Source organism: Cetorhinus maximus, chromosome 13, assembly GCF_964194155.1.
Source record: "Cetorhinus maximus chromosome 13, sCetMax3.hap1.1, whole genome shotgun sequence".
Lineage (NCBI taxonomy): Eukaryota > Metazoa > Chordata > Chondrichthyes > Lamniformes > Cetorhinidae > Cetorhinus > Cetorhinus maximus.
In genome coordinates, this window is record NC_135891.1 from 38474442 (window position 1) to 38489659 (window position 15218).

The following is a 15218-nucleotide window of genomic DNA, read 5'->3' on the forward strand; positions in this document are numbered from 1 at the left end:
AAAATGCTGTTCACAGACTTTTATTTTTATTTATTTAGTAACGGAAACCTTATCCCATCCTTGGATGAGGTTTCATAAAAAACGCAAAGTCTGCCTGGCCGATTCACCCATCCGCCAACTGTAAGATTGGATGGACCACGAAAAATCAGAGACAATTGTAACTTTAATTACACTAATTGGCCTCTTAATTGTCGATGGGCTTCCGACTTTTGCACGCGCCCGTCAACCGCAATGTCGCGCGAGCGGGGGATGACATCAGGACACTCGCCCGACACCATCTCGCGCAATTTCACATCGGATTAGGTCAGGCGAGCGCCGACCTAAAAATTCTGTCCCAAATGTTTTTTTACACAGTGGGTTACTAGGACATGGAATACATTACCACAAGTGGCTATTAAAGCAGAGTCAATTGCAGGGAAATAGCTAAACACTTGAAGCGAAATTGGTTGATGCAAGAATGTGGGATTAGAGTCAGCGGGGGAGCTAGCACAGGCACAATGATCAGAATAGTCGCCTTCTGTTGCCAAAATTCTGTATTTGATTTTGAATGGCGTGGTTTGGCTCTCTAAATTTATTTATTCATGCTGTTGTTCATGTTGTTATTGTTTGTCAAACCGAAGAGGATACCTTCTCATTTTGGCGTGGATTAAAAGAAGCAGGTTTACTGGAAGAGGTCATACAGGAGTTTCAGCAGGAGATGCAAGGTACTCTGAAAGGTCTTCAACAAAGACTGCATCAGCCTCCTCTTCAGGTTGGCGGTGAGTGTACCATATCTTTTTAAACATGTTAGTTAAAAACTTAAAATAAAAAATAAATATGATACAATTCTAAGAGCACCCTTCAGTTTCTTTTAAAATGTGAGGAAATGGCAGTTCACAATCTAAAGGAATACATTTAGTAAGATATAAACTAAAACATGACTTCACAGGCAGATTTTCCTGTTCTTGCGCCCGGCTGCAGTGCACAGAGGAAAATTAGGCAGGAAATTCACATTAGGGAGTTTCTTAGATTTTCCATCCACAATCTTCCCCAGCTGATTATCTTCTGTGAACTACATTCAGAAATAGGTAAATCTCCTCCCACAATCAGAGAGACTAGAAAAAGGACATTTTCTTTTTTAATGCCTTTCCTTATCTAAAGTTTAGCTTATCTCAATAGGCAGTATTTCTATCTTTGCTTCCTCTGATTGAGTGGAAGTAGAGTAAAAGTAGTCCAGGCAGGTAGAGACATACACAAACCAGATTGGGGGTGCAGGGGGCATAAGCAGATATTATTGGGAACCAAGAAAGGAGACAAATCTACAACATAATTTATATGCATGAACGACAAAAGCATGGGGCGGAATCATCCCAGATTCGCATGAAGTGCGGGAGTAAGCAGGAAAAAGAACATTTTACCTGCCAGCCGCAATGGTGGCTTTTCTCACCGTATCGTCCCAATCCCGCCTCATTAATCATGCATTCCAAAGAAACATGCCATTTCCCTGGTGGACAGCCTCCGAATCACGTGCCACGCCATGACCTCGCTGCTTCCTCACGCAGCATATTTAAAGTGTAGCTGTGCGCACATCTCTCAGTGTCTCTAGCCCAGGACTGCTGCATAAAGGACATGGCCCCGAAAGGCAAGAAGACAGCAGCCCCCCCAATTTCATGATGCGTCCCTGGAACGCCTTTTGTTTGCCGTGGAGGCCCAGTGTGATCTCCTCTACCTCCGCTCTGGGTGAAGGCCAGCAAGCAAGGTGACAAATCCAGAATGGGAGGTGATGGCAGCGGTGATCAGTGCCAACGACCTGCAAAAGAGGACAGCCACCCAGTGCCAAAAGAGGATGAATGATCTCCTCCGTTCTGCCAAGGTAAGTCACTCTTCTTATCACTCTCAACTCACACACTCACAAACCCATCACACATCCATAGGGATCTCACTCACTGCCAGTTCAAGGGACATCACCACGCACTCTCTCTCACACACCATTATTGTCCTCATACCGCCCATGGCACCATTCACCACCCATACATGCCACGGATACTATCACCTGGCCTAGCAGGCGTCCTGCTTACACTCGTTCCATCTGTATTCATGCAGGACAAGCTGGCACACAACAAAAGGGAGAGGTCGCAGACTGGTAGAGGAATGCTTGAAATGAAGGTCCTTATGGACATGGAAAATTCAACTGGCTGGCGAAGACCTGGACCGCTCCAGTGCTGACGGTAAGGTGCTCAACCAAGTGAGGATCCAGCAGTGCAACATCCATCAGACAACCATCCTGTGAGTGATCTGTCCTGTTTCACAGGCCACTGCCATGCACTAATTATCTCTCCTTACTATCATGGGCACGCCTGGGAAACAGCCAAGGGAGTCCTCAACCCAGGCCCTCAACTCAAGCCCTGAAGACAACTCAGAAGAGGAATCTGCTGAAACTCTCATTGAAGACCTAACACAGTGCTCACACACACCCTCCACCAGTGCAGAGACACACACCATGGTGGGACCTAGCTTTATAGTAGCCTCGGGATCACAATCTGGTGAGCACATTGCACTGTTTGATCTGCAGCAGGCAGAGGCAGGGACTTCCCAGGTTTCCAGCACTTGGAGGACTGCTGGAGACCAGAAATCTGCTGAGCCCGAGTCAGATGCGAGCCTCTGGACTTGGTCATACCTCAGTTGTTGGAGCAGCAAAGGCAAGCTTGGGATCATCAGTAAGGGGTGGCCGCTGCACTCCTCAGATTGCAAGGCACGATGGAGGAGTCCGTTGGCCTTCAGTATGAGATGATAGCGCCGGCATGCCAACGCACGGAGGTCAACGCTGGAAGGATGGCGGCCACCATGGAGACCTTGGTCCAGGTCATCGGTCCTGCACTGCTGAGCGGGCTGAACTCCATTGCTGCTGCCATAGTTGGCCTCCAACAGTGTCAACACGAGAGGGGTGCAGGGCAGCTTGATCTCACTCCAGCTTCCCCTTCTCCTCAGAGTCAGCCAGGGCCCTTCGGGCACCCATAGAGCATAAGAACATAAGAAATAGGAACGGGAGTTGACCATTTGGCCCCTTGAGCCTGCTCTGCCATTCAATAAGATCATGGCTGATCTACTTGTGTTTCGATTTCCACATTCCCATCTACTCCCGAATAAGAACATAAGAAATAGGAGGAGGATCAGCAGGTACACATCCCAGTGCCATCCACCCGGGTGACTCCAGGAATGCTTGGCCCATCCGAATCCTCTCTTCCTGTGACCCCAGCAAATCCAACTCCACAGGCCAAGGAGGGTGCAGCTGCCACACAGCAGGACCCAGATTGCAGGCTGGGGCTCGTCAGGTCTTGGTCCTCCAGAGGATTCCCATCAAGGTCATCACAGACTGGGTGTCACAGTCAGCAGGCTGCCTCCACCTCTGCTGTGGATGTCAGGGGAGCACCAAGACGTAGTGACAGGGTTAGGAAGGCTAAGAAGATGTAACTCTTTTGGAGTTAAACAATTAAACTAAATTAACAAAATAAGGATAAAATAAACACAGCCCCTAAGTCAGGTCAGCTGTAAAGCCAAGGACAAAAGTTAAAGGAAACTTACTAGCATCAAATCAAAATGTGATTAAAGGGTTGATAAAACATCCCAGTCCCCCCGGTGCCCACCGGGCACGGAAGGCCTTGACGGTGCCGGCAGACACCGCGTGCTCCCTCTCCAGGGACACTCAGCCATGAATGTAGCCGCGGAAGAGGGCCAAACAGTCGGGCGGGACCACCCCCTCGATCGCCCGCTGCCTGGACCTGTTAATGGCCAACTTGGCCAGGCCCAGGAGCAGGTTCACGAGGAGGTCCTCCTCCTTCCCGGCCCCCCTCTGCACCGGGTGTCCGTAGATCAGGAGCGTGGGATTGAAGTGCAAACAAAACAGTAATAAAAGGTTTTTCAAATAACTGAAAAGGGAGTGCAGCCTACCACACCCTATATAAGCATGGTCCATGGACTCCACAACACCACAAAAAGGGCAGGTATCCTGGGAGTCCGTGAACCTACACATTCTTCGGTTGTAGGGGACTGCTGCGTGCAACACCCTCCACCCTAGGTCCCTGATGGAAAGCGGGAAGCCACCTCCGTAGAGGGCCTCCAAACGGGGACCTTCGCTGCTGGGCGGTAACAAGGCATGCCAGGGCGGGTCCGGGCGGGAGACGAGGGCAAGGAAGTGAAAGGTGTGCAGCAGCAGTCCGTACAGAAAGCTCCTCCGCGCCGTGCCAAATGACACGGAGGGCATGTCCCCGAGGCAGCTCATTTTGCGGGGCATCGGCACCCGAGGGAGGGTTCGGGGCTTGGGGCAAATGTGGAATTCCGTCCGAACAGGGGAACGTTCAGGCGGAAGACCACTGCGCACCTGGGCCACCTCAAGACCTAAAATTACATCGGGTCTGAGCACGACCGTCCTTAAGTCTCGAATGGCATCGGCCACGAGCCGGACACTCTCAGATGCACGTCGCGCCAACTCCTGCAGGAGCATCCAGCCCATTCCTCCACCACCCAGCACGTCCCCGATCCTGGTCACCCCAGCAGCCACAGCCTTCCTCTCCGCCAGCCACTGAAAAGGATGGAGGGGTGGATTCCTGAGCAGTGGCTCTCTGACGATAGCCGCTACTCCTGACGGGGGAGCGCTGCGTCGCAAGGCGACCATGTTCCAGACTTTGATCAGGTCCTGGTAAAAGACAGGCAATGCCTGCATGGAGCCACCGAGGCCCCTCTGCTCTATAAACAGGAGCTGCACGTCATAATAAGAAGATGTAACTCTTTCGAGTACATTCACAGTTCTTGATATTTTTTTTTTCTGTGAGTGGGACATGAACCCACAACCTTCTGACTCAAAGGTGAGGGTGCTATGAACTGAGCCACAGCTGACACCTCATTAAAAAGATGTAGTTGCACAGCCTGGGCTAGGTGTTAATCACTTGTACATAATGTTCACTTTGTTAATAAACTACCAAGAATGTCTCCTTGTGTATGGCTCCTTGTTCTGATGAGCAGTATTCATGTTGCTCAGATGTGAAGCCTTGGCCCCTGCACTAGATAAAGGCAGGTACCTGAGCCTAGGGCCTCTTCCCTGTGTTTTGTATGAACTTCCCAGCACACTGGTGCGGCTTCACTGTCACTTGTCACATCAGTCATGCCTGCACCTTGATGGGGCTTATCATTGCTGCCAGAATGTCCTGGGCTGGCGGCACAGAGTTGTGTAATTCTCTGTGTGCTCCCAACAGCTTTGAGGTGCAGTTGCCACACAGCAGGACCCAGAAAGCAGGCTGGGGCACGTCAGGTCTTGGCCTTCCAGAGGATTCCCGTCCAGGTCATCACAGACAGGGTGTCACAGTCATCTGTGACATCTCATCTCATCAGCATCTGTGCCCGGTGACAGTGTGGTCCTGAAGGATTCAGCTCAGAAAGGATGCCATCGGTTCAGGGCAAGTTAAAGTTTCCCCACTTCATTTCCATGATATGACACTGTTCATAGAGCTTAAGCGAGGTGTCATTAGCCAGACTGGAGTCACATAAGCTATGTGAAGATATATGGAGTGTCCTCACTGCATATTGTCATTATCCTCCTGAATGTAGGGACTATGGGCACCTGCTGCATCTCCATGATAGGAGCTTTATCACAGGGGGTATGTGGGCTGCCATCAGCCAGACATTCACAGATGCAATGTGAGGATCTATGGTGTCTCCTCACTGCATGTTGTCATCATCCGCCACAATCTAGTAGCTATTAGGCTCATGCATGCCTGCCTCGTCTGGCCTGTGCGATGGCCTCATCGCCATCATCCTCACCTTTGAGGACCTTCTTGCCCTCATCCCGTCGACGTCCTCCTCATAGGAGGAGATGTGCAGCTCCTTCATCTCCTCCTTAGCCAGCTCCTCTCCGTGTTACAGTGTCAGGTTGTGAAGGGCGCAGCAGGTGACGACAATGCTCGACACCCTCTGTGAACTGTGTTGCTGGGCTCCACCAGACCGCTCCGGGCACCGGAACCTCATTTTCAACATCCTGATGGCTTGCTCCACCAAGGTGCGAGTTGCAGCATGAATCTCGTTGTACTTTCTCTCTGCTGCACGTGTGTCATCAGCCACGTCCTCTGCGGGTAGCCCTTGACCCCGAGGGGCCAACCCTGAAGCCTCTGTGGACCCTGGAAGACGTCAGGAATCTGAGACCTATTGAGAATGTAGGAGCCCTGGACACTCCCTGGGAACCGTGCGCAGACTTGCAGGATGTTTTTGTGGTGGTCGCACACCAGCTGACCAATCAGCGAGTGGAAGACCTTGCGGTTGACGTAGTTGACCGCTTGTTGCCATGGAGGTTTGAGCACCATGTGAATGAAGTCAATGGCACCCTGCACCTGTGGGAAACCTGAGATCTGTGCAAATCCCAGCACTCTTGCATTCTGGCTTTCCTAATCCCGGATGCAATGCACAAAGTTATGCGCCTTTGCAAAGATGGCGTCAGTGACCATCTGGATGCATTTGTACGTGGACGTTTGCGACATTCCAGACGTCACCTGGGGAACCACTGCGTAAAAATTCAGTGCTGTGGTCACTTTCACGGCCACTGGCAGTGGATGCCCTCCATGTCCCTGTGGCGCCAAATCCTGCAGCAGGTGGGAGATTTGACCGACCAGTTCCCTGGACATGCACAGTCTTCGGCGACACTGGTTCTCGGTCATCTGCAGGAATGACAAGCACCGTCTATAGACCCTGGGTCTAGCTAGTCGCCAACCAGCGACGGTTCGCAGTGGCCTTTCAGCGTGTGTGGGAGTGCCAGCTGCCCCATCTTCCTGAGGGCGTTGCTCTTCCCTCTGCTCAGCCAGGCGCCTCCGTCACTCTCATCTCCTTCGTCTCCGCTCTCTGTAAGCCACGAGGCATACAACTAGGTCACCAGGCTGCATGCTTCTGATGTACTCCTCCCGCAGGATGAAAGAGAGAGATGCGTGGGTTAGCATGAGTGTACTAAGAATCTCTCTTGGTTAAATCTGAAGGCCCTTTAACACATCCCAGAGAGTGCTGGCCACCACTTGGATGCCCAGAGTTTAGTGCGCTGCATGGCTGCCCGAATCCCCATCCTCCTCCGCCCCACTCCACCTGACCGATTAGCAGCAGCTTCGCTCACTGGACTGCATGCTATACTCTCAGCTCAGGTGCAGGTATTCTCCTAACCCGTGCTGCAAGTCTGCACTGTTATCTTGAACCATGGTGGAGACTGGTCCAAACCTGAATAATGACATTGCAAGGGGCTGTGAGTGCCTCTATGAGTGACTTTTCAAGGCCAGATTTCGCAAGGAGATTGTGCACCATGCCCAGTCGTCCAATTGTTCTGCAGTCCACTAAAACGCTCATTAGTTTGCAGTTTGTGCCCAAGGGGTGAAAAACTCTGGAGGCACTTGGTGGCACTTTCATGCTTCTGCATTGCCTGAGTGGGCAGATAAGCTAGAGGCCCAACTCAAAGCATGTCAATGTGGCTGCACCTGAACTGTCTCAGCTGTGGAGGAATGGTCACTTTATGCAAGGTTTCCCTAATGCATGGCTGCTTCCCTCCCCCCACACACCCCCATCCCTGCAGTTGCTTGCGCACTACCATCAACCGCAGTGCGGCCCTTGCCCCGGCACCACACTGTCAGCCAGCCGGGAAAATGTGCCCTCGCCTTAATGTGCGGCACCTCAACCTTGAGGTCCAACAGGCAACCCTTGTGAATGCTGCGCAACATTACTGTGCACTCACCTCCGAGTTCCCCTTGAAGTGCAACTCGCCAGACGCATGCCTTATAAATGCTGTTGTGAAACCGCTGACGTGCTCGGATAACCCAGTGTGGGGAGATGATTCTGGCGAGCTGGGCTTATAATGATATGCAGATGTATCACAATGAAATTCCTGACATGCGGCAACGGGAAATGCAGCCTGCCATTGATGGGCGGAGCGGACGATTGCAAACTTGTTTCACGACGTTGTGAGACTGATTTTTGGCCTTCCCGCCATATTGCCTGCTTACATCTGCCATGACGCCCAACACCAGTAGGCATGGAAAATTCCGCCTATGATGTCAAAAAGGGAGATTGTGGCATTAGGGAACTATGATATGGCAGGAATATCCAAAACTTGAGTGACCTTAGAGGACTGCAATCAATAAACACGCAGGAGTACAGAGTATTGAGAAAAGACGGATACACCGGAGCAGAGGCAATGTAATCATATATGTCAGGGATACCTGAGAGGTTTAAGAGGTTAGTTGTGTGGTAGATGGTAAATTACTCAATAAGCCATTCAAATTAGATATTCTTAATTTGACATTTGGGGTAAACTACAGAGCCAGTGAGCAAAAAGAATAATAGTTTGCTCTCTATGAAGAGATAAGGGTATGGGAAAACAGGAACATTTATTAATAGGTGAATTCAGTCAGCCAAATTTAAATAAATAAATTTACCAAATCAACAACTTTGATATGGTAAACATAACACATGCTGCTTCACGACCGACAGCAGTAGGGAAACCACAAGAAACAGTGCAAATTTTGGCTTCATAATATTAACTAATCCAGAAAACATACAGGAAATAGAAGCCATGGCACCCTTGGGTGATGGTGACTAAAGAATGATCAAATTTAATATGATTTGAGACTCAAATACTGAGAAACAGGGGACACATATGTCATTTTAGCAGGGCTAGCTTGACACAAATTAGGTAACTGCTTAAGTAAATTATTGGTTTTGTTCTGCAACATTTCAGTAGAGGAGAAACAGAACACCTCTAAAGATATAATACTGATCATGCAGAGAAAATAAGTACCTTGCTTCAGCAATCATGCACTAAACAGGAGTAACCATAAATAAATTAACAAATTAATAAGGACCAGATTGAAAGGAAAGCAAGTATCTACAAGTCCTGGAGGGAGAGTTGAGGAGGTTCTTTGGATGAATATAACAACATGTGGAAAATGTTAAGAGGTGGATCAGAGGGACAAAGATGATAAAAAAAAATACCTTCAGATGAAAAAACTTCATTGCAAAGTTCTTTCAATATTTTAACAGTGAAAGGAAATGTCAGAGAAGATGAGGGCAACATAAATATAGAAACATAAATAGGAGCAGGTGTACACCATTCTGCCCATTGAGCCTGCTTTGCCATTCAGCGCTAATCATGGCTGATCTTCTGGCTCAACTCTACTTTCTTGCCTACTCCCCATGGTCCTTGGCACACCAAAAATCTATCTATCCCAATGATGGAACATTCATAACCTTTGGGATAGACAAGTCTAAAGATTCACACCCACTGAGCGAAGAACATAAGAAATAGAAACAGGAGTAGACCATTCAGCCCCTCGAATCTGCCATTCAATTAGATCATGGCCGATCATCTTGTGTTTCGATTTCCACATTCCCATATAACCCCGATAACCTTTGATTCCCTTGCCTGACAAGAATCCATCTACCTCTGTCGTAAAAATATTCAATGACCCTGCTTCCACCACCTTCTGAGGCAGAGATTTCCAAAGTTGCACAGCCCTCTGAGAGAAAAAAATTCTCATCTCTATCCTAAAAGGGCGACCCTTACAATTCTCTTCACCTTAGTCCTAAGTGATCAGCTCCTATCCTGAGCCTTTGCCCCTGTGTTCTAGATTCCCCAGCTAGGGGAAACAACCTCCTTGTCTATTCCATCAAGGCCTTTCAGAAGCTTGTATGTTTCAATGAGATCACCTCTCATTCTTCAAAACTCCAGAGAGTATAGGCTCAATTTACTCAGCCTCTCATCATAGGACAACCCTATCATCCCAGAAACCATCTAGTGAACCTTTGCTGTATTGCTTCCAAGCCAAGTTCTAAGCCTTAAATATGGAGTTGAAAACTGCACAGTACCAGGTGTAATCAATTGTAGAATTCTACAATCGTAGAAAGACTTTCTTATTCTTATTCTGGTACTCCAATTCCCTTGCAATAAAGGCAAACATGTCATTTGCTTTCCTAATTAATTGCTGTACACTAACTTTCTGTGTTCCTTGTACAAGCACTCCCAAATCCCTCTGAACATCAACATTTGAAAGATCCACATCTTTTAAAAAGATATTCTGCTTTCCTATTCTTACCACCAAAAGTATGAATTACCTCACACTTCTCTACATATACCCCATCTGCCACTTTATTGCCCATTACTTAACCTCTCTATATCTCTTTGCAACCTCTGTGTCCTCCTTACAGCTTACATTCTCACCTAACTTTGTATTGTCAGCAAACTTAGATTCATTACTCTCTGTCTCTTCATCTTTCTCATTAACATAGATTTTAAATAACTAAGGCCCCAGCAATGATTTTTGTGGTACTCCACTATTTACAGCCTGCCAACTTAAAATGCCCTGTTTATCCCTCTTCTTTGCTTCCTGTCCATTAACCAATCCTTTATTCATGCTGATATATTAACCCCAACTCCATGAGCTCTTATTTTGTGTTCACCTTTTCTGTGGAACCTTATCAAATGCCTTTTGGAAATTCATCTACTGGTTCCCCTTTATCTACCCTACTATCCTCAAAAAACGCTAATAAATTTGCCAAACATTATTTCCCTTTCATAAAATGATGTTGACAATGTCTAATCATACCTAAGTGCATTGTTAAGGCTGCCTGAGTAGATTTTGGCATGGATTCCAATGACTGATGTTAGGATAACTCTGTAGCGCCCATTTTCTCTCTCCCTCTTTTGTTAAATAGCAGTGCAAACAATGCTAAAACAATGGAGGCGAATACAATGGCTAATATTCTGAGCAATCACTTGCACCAAATATTCATAAGAGCATCAAGTCCTTGCTAAGTAGTGCTAAGAATTAAGAACTTATATATAAATGTGATTGAAGTCCTAAACAGCCTAAAAGCAGTCAAAACAAGTAAGTTCCTGATATCTACCTATATTGACCTTTTTAAGGAGGTGACACCCTAAATGGATAGTGAAAAGCCCTGCAATGTGGTGACCCTGGGCTTCCAAAGAAGCATTTGGCAAATTAATGACTTCTCCGGTGTCAGTGGGCTGTTGCAACACCAGGATACCAAAATTGGTCAACAGTGCGCAGGCAAAAGTCTCCCTTCTTCCCCACTGAACCAAGAAGGATTATAAAACAAGATGGGACCTGTTCTAGGGCTATTTAAAGGGCCAGTCAACAAGCTGTAGCTAAGGTGATTTTGACTTGTGCTCACGCAAAGTTAGAGGAAGCGTTGTTCTGAGTGGTTGGAAGAATTCAGGAGCTCCTGCTAAGCACAGCAAGGTAGAAAATAACCTTGCCTTGCATTGGTATGAGGGCAGTTGTTGCATTGCTACACAATCTGCCACATGAACACAATATGGAGAGGAGGAGACAGAGAGGGGAATCTCTTGACAGGAGGGAGGAGAAAGAGGGCTCTTCTTAGATGACCTTACCTCGAAAGGGTTTTCTGGGAGCTCCACTCCTATGCTGCATTGAGCCAGGAGCAGTTCCCGAGGAGGCTACGTCATGCCACTCTTTCATACAACATGGAGCCTCAAACTAGAGTGTAGATGCTTCCTAGTAGCTGTGAAGATCACTGTTGCCCTTCTTTCTATGGAACAGGATCCTTCCAGGTGGGAGTTGGTGACAGTAGCAATGTATTGCAGTTTGCTGTCCACAGCAGCATCAGGGAGGTGACAGAGGTAGTCTACAGAAGGAGAGGGGACTTCATCATCTCCTCCCTAAGGAGTGAAGACCAAGATAAAAGGACACATGGGTTGGCCAGAATAGCAGGATTCCCAATAGCAGGGCACCATTGACAACGCACTTGCGGCTCTCCAGGTCCCTCATATCAGTGAGGAGCAGTGTGTAACTGCAAGGGCTGGCACCCTGTCAATGTGCAGTTGTGTGGCCATATTGCCTGTCATCCTGGCAGCACCCATGATACATCTATTCTGCAACAGTCAGCCATACAACTGCCTGTGGGTCTCCAAGGACCCCCATCTGCCATCTCGCCCCATGTGGCTGACAAGCCATGGAACCACCTGCAACATCTTGGAACATGTCATTGATCTCGTAAAGCAAAGATCTCACTGCTTTGTACATGTCTGAGAGGGTCATCTTGTATGTGGTGGTGTGCTGTGTCTTTCTACAACCTTGCAATTCTAAGGGCCTAGCCACTTCCCCCAGGTATCCAGAGGCTACCACAAGAGAAGGAATAGGAAGGGAGGAAACCTAATGCAACTGGACAAAGCAAGAGGCACCACATAGTGAGGCATTGCTTCAGCTAAAATGAACTTTCTCACTCCAACAGGGATCCATCATTCCCTAAGAATAGATCCGTTTCAGACTCTCCATGACAGAGTCCCCATGGCGGCAAGCATCATTGAATAAAGGCCAACAGCAAAAACCTTCACTCAACAACTCAATCCAGCAGTACATCAATAATACAAAACAAACAGAACTAATCTCAATTGTGTATCCCCTTAATGCCTGTCTTATGGGTGCCCTTGCCTGGCCTAGTGCTCCTATGCAGTGTTACCTCAGTGGCTGCTACATAGCTGGTGGAAGGCTGCCGCCAGACTTCAACCATAGCCACCTTGGCATGGGTGGTAGCAGAGCAGTGTGGGCTGGATGGTTGAGAGACAACAAGGGCACTGGCAGAATATCAGCGGTGGGATCAAGAATAATGTCATCCTGAGAGAGGACGGCAGGTTTGTGCTGCCACTCCCACAAGACGGAGTCTCAGTAAGTAATCTGTTGGAGCTCAAATTGCTGGACTGCTGTGAGATTAAGGACTGAGATCTGCATCCACAGTGGCAGCAGACACAGACTGGATGGCAGCAGTCTGAGCCTGCATGCCCGTAGTCAGGGATCCCATGGCCTCAGTCTGAGCTTCCACTGCAGCACTGATACATTGGGAGGAAAGGATGGACTTCAAGTTCTGTCTGATGCCCTGTGCCACAGTGGAGCCAGAATCCTCTGTGCTACATTTTTTAAATTATTCATTCATGTGGGTGTTGGTGGCTGGGCCAGCATTTATTGCCCATCCCTAATTGCCCTTGTGAAGGTGGTGGTGAGCTGCCTTCTTGAACTGGTACAGTTCATTTGGTGTAGGTATATCCAGAGTGCTGTTCGGAAGGGAGTTCCAGGATTTTGACCCAATGACTGTAAGCTATCTGGCAGGCCTGCCAATGCAACAAGCATCTCAGTGTGTGTTGTCATCAGCATTTCTCTATAGCTCACCCCAATGAGGTCCTCACCTGATTCCCCTGAGCAGAATTTGCCTGTTACCTCGCCCTCTGGGGAATTTGCACTTAAGCTGACCTATCCCCTTGTCCTGGCTGCAGCCCACGCATGCCCAGTGATCCACCATGTGCTGATCCTGACTTTAAACTAAGCTTCTAAGGTTTATGCAGTTCCAGCACCTGAGATAGTGGCTGCGGGTGTTAGGCCAAGTGGCAGTGCTCCTTCCTTAGAGGTGCGCTCTTCCTTTTGCCCTCCGCCCTGAGGCTGCAGTGACTGAGCAGCTGGTTATCTGAGAGGGGGGGAGGGGCAGAAGATCCAAAGTCACTCCATCTGCAGTTTCCATTTCATGGCACCTTTCAAATGGGTAAGGAGTGAATGAAGAAGCATCATAAGGATGGTCTTGGCAATGTTGCTTGCCTCTGCTTCTGGCAGTGGTGCCCATCATCCTGTGGGCCATCTTTTTAAAGGTGCTGAGTGGGTAGATGTGTGATGGTTCTCCGCTAGTCCTTTAGTATCCCTCGTGTTGGTGGCCACCTTCTGCAAGAGAGGGTGCAGAATGTCAGTGGTGGTGTGTCTTTGTGGTTGGGTGATGTGCCTGTCATAGCTGAATAGCTGTAATTTCCAGAGATATTTAGAGATGTGTGTGGCTGAGGAGGATAACAATGTTCGGGGTGAGTTCTTGAGTATCAGGGTGAGCTGCTAGGTGAGTGATGGTGTGGTGGGTGCGAGTTGAGACATGTAAATGCATTTACACATCTTGACCACTTGGATGAGGTGTTTAAACATTTTTCAACACTGCTGCCAAGTTTTGGGGAGCCACAGTCTGGGTATTTACCACCTTGCCATGTGCTTCCAATTCCTTTCGAGGCTCTATCTTGAGGGATTCCTGCTCCCCGCTGGAAACATGGCCTCCTTCCTGGCTTCCATATCTCTCCATTATGCATCTAGAGCAGCATCACTAAATTAGGGAACTTGTCCCTTCCCCTGGTGTGCCATCCTCTTCCCCCTCAATGGCAAAACACGAGTATCCAGCAGCCTGCAGTGCGTTATTGCAACTTCCCTTTTAGAGGGACTGAGCCTATGAAATGGGGAGGCTGCCTGGAGCATGTGTTTCTGTCACAACGTTACTCAGTCCCCTGCAATGTGCAGAGGACTTTGTCAATGCAGTGGAGTCTGGGGCTGATCAGGAGCCACTTGTGGTCAAGTTACTACCAGGGAAATGAGGTGGGTGTATGAATTTTGCATCTTACTCACCTAATTTCCAATGGGCGCAGGTAGGTCATGAATCACAACTCCGTGCCCAAAAATCAGGGTGAATGAATTTCAACCCCTGTAAGTTTAGGTTGCAGATTAACTGAATTCTTCAAAAACCAAATCAGAAATAACACCTATAGACAATATTTTCCATTAAATTTATTTTTGGAAATGCTGTATTTATATTACTTTTGGATAAATAAGTACCAAACAAAATTCTGCATAATTTTTTGGTTTCACTTACTGTTAGTATTTTTTATTGTTTAATAAGCATTTTTTAAAAATTGGTCTGTATTTTATGATTTACTAATTTTCTATTGATTATTATTTTCAGATGCAGTCATTCTCAACAATATTGTACAAAGTTTTGGTCTTTTGGACCTTGTTAAAAAGGTTTTGACAAGTCACAAGAGTCAAATGGATCGTTCCCGAGAGCAGTACACACGAGATTTAGCGGGTGAGTATATGTGCATTAATATTCTGCTGCTGAAAGCTAATACAGTTCTGATTTAACGGTTATAAAAAGCAGAAATTCTTCTTTTCTGCTGACCATTGCAATATTTTTGAAGTGCCTTTATACTTACTTCCCTTTCAGAGGGGAGAGGTGGGTAGACAATTGGTTTGTGTGCCATCATCAATGGTACTGTGCAACTAGCTTGTTGGGAGTGCAGCAGGGCAGCTTGAGATGACTCCTGTCTCTCTGCTTGGAAAGTGTTGTTCTCCCCTCAATGCCTTCCTGTGATATTACAGTTGAGTGGGAGG

The 15218-nt window shown here is 47.8% G+C and overlaps 1 protein-coding gene across 2 annotated transcripts in view; it reads left to right on the top strand.

Moving 5' to 3' along the window:
• Positions 1 to 15218, top strand: part of gmeb2 (glucocorticoid modulatory element binding protein 2) — a 91257-nt gene that overhangs the window by 50902 nt on the left and 25137 nt on the right. Inside the window, exons 8-9 of one of the 2 annotated variants that reach the window (XM_078555296.1) lie at positions 621 to 758; positions 14791 to 14913. In XM_078555296.1, coding sequence (XP_078411422.1) covers positions 621 to 758; positions 14791 to 14913 — 261 coding nt within the window. The remainder of the gene's footprint in view (positions 1 to 620; positions 759 to 14790; positions 14914 to 15218) is intronic. The other variant, XM_078555297.1, reaches the window with a different exon arrangement.